The sequence below is a fragment of the Engraulis encrasicolus genome, chromosome 1 (assembly GCF_034702125.1).
Source record: "Engraulis encrasicolus isolate BLACKSEA-1 chromosome 1, IST_EnEncr_1.0, whole genome shotgun sequence".
NCBI classification, from domain to species: domain Eukaryota; kingdom Metazoa; phylum Chordata; class Actinopteri; order Clupeiformes; family Engraulidae; genus Engraulis; species Engraulis encrasicolus.
In genome coordinates this window covers 52,518,934-52,526,433 of record NC_085857.1, presented here as the reverse complement: position 1 = coordinate 52,526,433, position 7,500 = coordinate 52,518,934, and the positions used below count along the sequence as shown (strand labels likewise).

The following is a 7,500-nucleotide window of genomic DNA, read 5'->3' as shown; positions in this document are numbered from 1 at the left end:
AGGCACTCAAGGATGCAATTTTTTGGCTACAAGAGAGTCTTGATACGCCCTGAAGAAGGCCATAAGGGCCGAAACGCGTAGGCATTGTAGCCAAATAAAAAAGTTTTTAAAAATGCAAGCTCGAGTGCCTCAGCATCTGTCTTCCTGGAAAAAGACAATTGACTTTGAAATGCACAAGTTGTTTTTGTCAGGCGGAGGTGACCTAGTGTCAAGACACCCTGCAGCCTGGGCCTGCCCAACCTACCGATGAGGTTAAGAGGTCAGAATACACACACACACACAATAAACCTGGCAACGCTTACCTACAGGAAGTGGTGAGCCGGCTAATAGATAGTTGATGTCTGACGTGTAGTTAAGAAAATAGTTAAGACCTATGAGATGATTTACCACTACCTCAAAGCTAGCCCAGCTCCTTTGAATACACCTCCAGTCAACAAAGTCAGTAAAACAAGACAAATCGGGGTATGGATATACCATCTAAGTTTAAATGTAATTGCAAGTCATTAAGCTGCACCAACTAATGACCCTTTGGTTTCATGGTTTTCACCACCAAGTCTTGAGCAAGAAATGAATTAAAGAAAAAAAAGTGTACACATCGCTCCTGCTAACAAAGGTCATCAGGCCAACATTTCATGCTAATAAAACCTCCTAAAAAAAAAACCGGGAGTCTTTTGTGGCCACTTGTCAGCTCCTTACCTGTGATGTCTGGATTGAGATGATTTCCTGTGTTGTGTTAAAACCCTGCGAGCAGTGATGGGCAGACCAGAATAGTGATGATCAGACTAGACCAGATGGGTATCAGTGCTTTTCGCGTGTCACGTGTGATTGTGCAAACAAAGTCTTTCCAAAATGCTATCTGGTGCGAAGCCTGCTCTACAGCAACAAATAACTTTGCTGAGAACAGCAAGTACACAGGCTGTCAAATGCAGGTAGCTGATTGGGCGGAGAGCTAATTGAACCAATTAACGAGGACTTAAGTGCCTACCATGCGTTCCTCTCCTAGTGCAACATTGGCCTCGTTCACGTTTTTAATTCCAAATTAACAATTCAGAATTGAATAGGTCTGTCAATTGTACATGACACTTTCTTTTAATTATGAATTGCGAAGTGTTTACATGTTTTCAAAGTAAATTATGTTTTAAACTGAGTTAATTCTGAATTAAATGTCTCATATAAACGAGGCTAATGTGCTATTATATGCACAGGTGACAGTGATGAAAATCAATCAATTATGCAATTAAACACTTATTACAGCATTCAATTTGCTCATTGACCAATCAGGTGCTTGAAATTGTTAAAACTATGCACTTGTTGCTCCGTTGACCTGTTATTTTGTCAAATTTATTATCATTGGCCACGTATACATGCTTTTAATTCCACATTAATAATTCCAAATTAAATAGTTCCGTAGAGTTTACATTGCACTTTCATTTAGTTCAAAATTCTGCATTAAATGTGTTACGTAAACCAGGCCATAGTCATTAGTATAGCATTTGTTTTATTTGGCTTCCTGGTTATCTTCTTTACTCCTTCTAGTTTTGGTTGATCAAACTTTTGAGCACTACAATGGATTGGTGTTGTGACTTAGGATTTCATGTGATATTCACCCAAAATTATTTAGCTGAGCACACTGTTACCTATAGGATGGCGAGCAGGATTGCCATGATTGCCGTACATTTCTCTGTTCCCTGGTCCAAAATATGAGTTTCCATGACTTCCTTCATACAAAATGGCAACATAACTTAAACTATTTAAACCAGTTAAAAAAATGTCAAAAAGATCATTCGACTGGCATGAATGAGCCAGTCTTAAGAGTAGACTTAGCTCAGACATAACACATTTTCATAGGTTTTTTTCTTCTGCGTGATACATTCAGAGATGGACTGTAACTCCAAAGTCTCAGTCAGGGTTTTTTTCCCCCCCCTTAATTATGGAACCACTACCAGCATTCCATTAGAGGTTTACCAAATTACTCGACTTTTCCTGACCAGAACAGCCACCACCAAAATTCCCCTGACCTGTAAGAACTCTGCCCTTCTGATTTTGATATCGCTCACCTCTGCTTAATAATTCCAATCTCCTGTGACATATTGCAGGAGCAAGGAGCCAGACAGTAGTGTCAGACAGTTGCAGAAATTAGGTCTGCACACTACCAAATAATAAGCTTAAAAAAAATTTGCTAAATTAAAGCAGAAATGTTTCGATCACCCTGGCTCTAGTAAGACATGTGTGCAGACCTACCATCTTCAAATGTTGCTGACTGTACTCAACATTTGTAAGTCGATCCAGTCGGATCCTCTGGATGAAAGCGTCTGCTGAGTGCGACATACTGTAATGTAAAGGGCATTGCCGTGAGCAATGCACTGTAATGTGAAGACATTGCTTGAAGATTAAAAAGAAATATGTAGAAATTACAGATACTACTCTTTGTATGAATATAAATATGTGAATACTCATTATTAATATGTCTATATCAAAAAACAAACATCACAAAGCAGACACACAGCCAAGGCAGGCATGTCCTATTTCTCGACTGACATTTAATTTGGTCATTTGGCTTTTTTTTCCCTTTTTACTTTTCTTATGAAAATAAAGACGACAAAACAAAAAGAACGGAAAACAAAAAAACACAATAATTAGTTGCCTCTACTAATGATGATGATGATGATGATGATGATGCATTTAACAAACAAAATAAAAGGGGTAGGCAGGTGAGGTTGTAATAGTTTCTAAAGAATAAGACGGTTTAAACAAAATGGAAGCATAGTTCATCTTGTGGGGGTGGGGAGGAGGGCGATATGCTTTTAAAAAAAAGAAAACAAAAAAGATACACAGTACATCATGCAGTGTTAATTAAAGGCTTTAAGAGCAGGACCAAATTGCCTGTACAGAGGGGTGTACTGAGAAGCAGGTTCAGGAGTAAACCTGGTTAAGTGAAGAGGTAAATCACCTAATAGAGGAGCCTGGAGTTCTCATCTTCTTAAGAATATGAGGACTCCAGGCTCTTTCTATTAGAGGATTTACCTCTTAACTTAACCAGGTTTACTCCCGAACCTGCTTCTTAATATAGGCCCCAGAAGCGTTATAATCAACTCTTTAAAGGGGTATGCCACTATTTTGGGGCTTAATGCAGTTAAAATCGTTGGCCAGACTTTATAAAGGTGGTAAAGTGTCTTATTTTTCATGTTAAGCGTTGTCTTGCTTTAAGACAAGTTAAAAGAGGGAATATGTCGTTAAGCTACTGAAAGTCAATGGATCAGTGTAGCATTGTAGCATGGTACACGGATCCATTGACTTTCATTAGCTTAGCGACATGCTCCCTCTTTTAACTTGTAAGCAAGACAACGTTTAACATGAAAAATAAGACACTTAACCACCTTTATAAACCCTGGCCAATGATTTTAACTGTATTAAGCCCCAAAATAGTGGCATACCCCTTTAAGTGTTGAATGACTTAATTCAAGACCCCAAACGTAACTCACTTGAGAACAGCATCATAGAATTGAGTTGGTCCTGCTCTTTAAAGCGTTTATAATTGACACTGAAATGTAATGTGCGGGACAGACATACAATACAATACATGTAATTAGACAGACCTCAGTATTATGAAGGGGTGAATGCGTTTTAAAAACGGCCACGTTCACAACCAAACAAAACAAAACATGAAGACACAACCCGGGGGGTTTACTAAGAACACGGTTAAGGGATAAACCAGGTTTAGTGAACCTACAAGAAGTGGTAAACCTGCTAATAGATGTACATGCAGACATCATTTAGTTAAGAAAATGAGGAGTCCAGGCTCTTCTATTAGATCACTTACCACTTAGATCACCTCTACTACAGGGTTAACTTAACCTGGTTTACTACTGAACGATGTTCTTAGTATACCCCATCTAGGGTTAGGTGTCTGGGATTTGGGATGTTTTCAGGACGAGGGGATGAGGACAAACTAAGAGGGGGGGGGAGTGGAGGGATTCCTAAACACCTCCTCCATTTATTAAAAACACAAAACAAACAAACAAAAAACCCCACCCATTTCTAGGATCACACATGCTTTGTGTGTTTGTGTGTGTTTATGTGTGTGTGTGTGCGCATAGACGTATGTGTGTATACATGTACACAACTGTACTGTAAACTCAAGTCTCCTGAAGACCATGAAAAAAAGTCAGTGTTCTCCCGACCCCCTCCCACTCACTCTCTCTACTGATTGGACAGCTCAGTCCAGCTGGCCCCGCCTCCCCTCCTCACTGGCCAATGACAACAGTCCAACGGGTAACTGACAGGCGTGTCCTCCAATCAGACGGCTGGAGACTCCACTGTGTGTCTTGTCGAGACGAGACGGATCGGGTAACGAGCATTCAGGCGTGCGTCGGGGTGAAGGACCATCACAGGTGCTTTTTAAAAAACAATGTCTTTTGTGTTTGTCTGTTAGTTTGTCTGTCTGTTGGGAGGATGTAGTGCAAAGGGACTTCGGGAGTCGGGTCAGGGGCGGGAGGTCCAACCCACCCACCCACAAGCATTCCAGAACGGTTCTGATCGCAGGAGAGGTCGGACTGGGAGGAGGACGAGGACGCAGGGGGTTGGGGGGGTCAAAGTTCAAAGGTGACGTGGGGGGAAGGGGAGGTTCAGGGTAGTTTGAGTGTCCATCCAAACACAAGTCAAACCACCTGCACAGGCTGAGAAATGCCTACTGACTCACCTGTGGGTGTGTGTGTGTGTGTGTGTGTGTGGTGTGTGTGCGTGTGTGTAACAAGTCCTTAAAAATGGGTCAATACCTCAACCCCTCCTGAATGCCACAAGAATTTCATTCTCAACACACGCACACGCACATGCACACACACACAAGCACACGCAAATTAACACTAGAACAAAACGTAATAAACGGGTAGAGGGGGAAGAACAAAATTCATCAATTAAAAAAAAACCTCCCATCTAATCCAGTCCTACTTCCAAACGGACACATCTAAAGGAGGGGCAATACCAACGGGGGAGGGAGGGGGGGCAACGGAGGACAAGAATGGAAGGAGACAACAGGAAGAGGAAGGATGACACAAACACTGATTTATAAACCATCGGACGGACGGACGGACGGAGAGAGAGAGAGGGGTGTGTGTGTGTGTGTGTGTCCATTAGCGTGACGTGTAGATCAGGATAATAACCACGTCACCGATATGTGTGTGTGTTGACTACACGCCGCCACTAAGTCTTACTGATCACTGATCAGCGTGACTTGTCTGGCATAGATATGTGCGCTTGAGTGATGTGATGTGATGTTGTGTATCAATGCCACGTAGGGCTGTGTGTGTGTGTGTGTGTGTGTGTGCGTGTGTGTGTGTGTGTGTGTGCGTGTGTGCGTGTGTGTGTGTGTGTCTGTGTGGGGGCATCAGGACGCCTCAGTTCATCATGAGGAAGATATGAAGATGATTAGGACGGATAGATATGCATATGAGAGAGAGAGGGAGAGAGAGAGAGAGAGAGAGAGAGAGAGAGAGAGAGAGAGAGAGAGAGAGGAGAGGAGAGAGAGAGAGAGAGAGAGAGAGAGAGAGAGAGAGAGAGAGAGAGGAGTACAATGGAACAGAGAAAGAAGACAATACTGAAAAAAAGAGAAGAGTTAACAAAAAGAAAAATAAATGAGTTGGTGTGTGTGTGTGTGTGAAGGAGGGGGTGTCATGGCAGTTTTGGTTTCTTTCGTTCAAGCGGACGTCAAGGAAATCCAAAGTCAGTTCATTGGGTGGTTTCTACGGCAACGGGGGTGTGTGGTTTATGGACAACGTGGGCGGGTCTTGACTGCCGTAGTGCATGGTGTTGCAGGGCATGTGTGTGTGTGTGTGTGTGTGTGTGTGTGTGTGTGTGTGTGTGTGTGTGTGTGTGTCTAACTGCCGTAGTGCCTGGTGTTACAGGTTATGTTTTACGGCAATCGTGCGTGTGTTTGTGTGTGTGTGTGTGTGTGTGTGTGTGTGTGTGTGTGTGTGTGTGTGTGTGTGAGAGATCAGCATTAACTGCCTTGGTGCATGGTGCAGCAGTGTGTGTGTATTCTTGTTATATTAACTGCCGTAACGCAGTGTGTGTGTGTGTGCGTGTGTGTGTGCATGATCTTGTCATATTAACTGCCTTAGTGCAGTGTGTGTGTGTGTGTGTGTGTGTGTGTGTGTGTGTGTGTGTGTGTGTGTGTGTGTGTGTGTGTGTGTGTGTGTGTGTGTGTGTGTGTGTGTATGATCTTGTCATATTAACTGCCGTAGTGCATGGTGTTGCTGGGGATGGCCACGGGTGAGGGCATAGGGACGGATGAAGCTCCTCCCCCCATCATGAACTGGCTGGGGATTGGATACTGGACGCCCCCGGTCCCGCCTCCTCCTCCGCTACCGGCCTCAGACTGCTCCGAGGATCCTCCTGAAAACACACACACAGTTTAACGTCAGTGAAACACAAACACCTTCAAACATTACAAATAAGACGTGTGCTCATACAACAACAATTAAACATACGGATAAGGATTGTTGAAATAAAATCAAGCAAAGTGACCTGCCTGCAACATTGTTGCCTGAAATGTAGGAAGTGGTGGTTAATCTACTCTCTCACGAAGCCTTAGATCGGCAAAATTAATAAATGAATAGGCTACTTGAATGCTGGCAACAGGGTGAGAAGCGGAATAACAGCCTTCGAGGAGTAGCGATATCAAGGGAAAATGGACTCGGCGAAACGAATAGCCCTTTGGCTGCGCTGTCGGGCTTCCCCTCGTCCATTTTTTCCCTTGATATCGGGACACCTCGGCCGTTATTCCTTACATATGAGGCATACACACTTCATTGACACACAACCTCAAAAAAACACATCGACACTAGGGATGTGCACGAATATTCGAATGTTCGAATATTCGTTAGTCTTTCGAATATTCGTTAGTCTTTCGAATTTAGAATAGTCCTGTCGAATAAAAAAAAAACGAGACAGTCTCAAAATCCACATTGACATTCATATAAAATGCAGACCCCACATTAAAAAACGAAAACGAAATGAAAACTACTGCAGGGTTTCATTCATCTTTCATTTCCAACACAAGGCGAGTGTGTCTGAAAGCGTCCCGCCCCCCGCCGACACACACACTGTTTACAGCAAAGGAGAAGCATGCATCTCGTGCATTTCAGGAATGGGCATTGGGCATTTATCAATAAATAGTGGACACTGTAAATCTGCAATTGGTGATGGTTTTGTAAACATGGACTGTCATCTGCAACTATTTGTGAATAATGTCACGTCAATTTGCGTCTGATTTGGCCAGCGTAAACTTTTGCAAGGTAAGCTACCCTTGTAGCTGTTAGCCAATGTTAGTGTCAACAATGGCAGGTTACCGTATTTCAATATCTCTAACGCTAATAACAATAAGCTAACAAGCTAAGTAAACATGGCACTCTTAGCTGAGGCGATTTTATCTGGCTCACTACACTATAATCTGCAACTATTTGGGGTCGTGGAGTTGCTTCGGATTTGGAAAACAAACTTTTC

General features: G+C 42.8%; 2 protein-coding genes across 3 annotated transcripts in view; both read right to left on the bottom strand.

Annotated features, from left to right (window-relative positions):
- Positions 1-862, bottom strand: part of si:ch211-286b5.4 (afadin- and alpha-actinin-binding protein) — an 11,976-nt gene extending 11,114 nt beyond the window's left edge. For both annotated transcript variants that reach the window (XM_063205357.1, XM_063205366.1), the window contains exon 1: positions 697-862. The gene's annotated coding sequence lies outside the window, so the exon portion shown is untranslated. The remainder of the gene's footprint in view (positions 1-696) is intronic.
- Positions 863-5,529: 4,667 nt separating this feature from the next.
- The window catches only part of LOC134454357 (histone-arginine methyltransferase CARM1-like), a 17,605-nt gene continuing 15,634 nt past the window's right edge, over positions 5,530-7,500 (bottom strand). Inside the window, exon 16 of the mRNA XM_063205316.1 lies at positions 5,530-6,390. Within this exon, the coding sequence (XP_063061386.1) occupies positions 6,227-6,390 (164 nt within the window). The 3' untranslated portion in view covers positions 5,530-6,226. The remainder of the gene's footprint in view (positions 6,391-7,500) is intronic.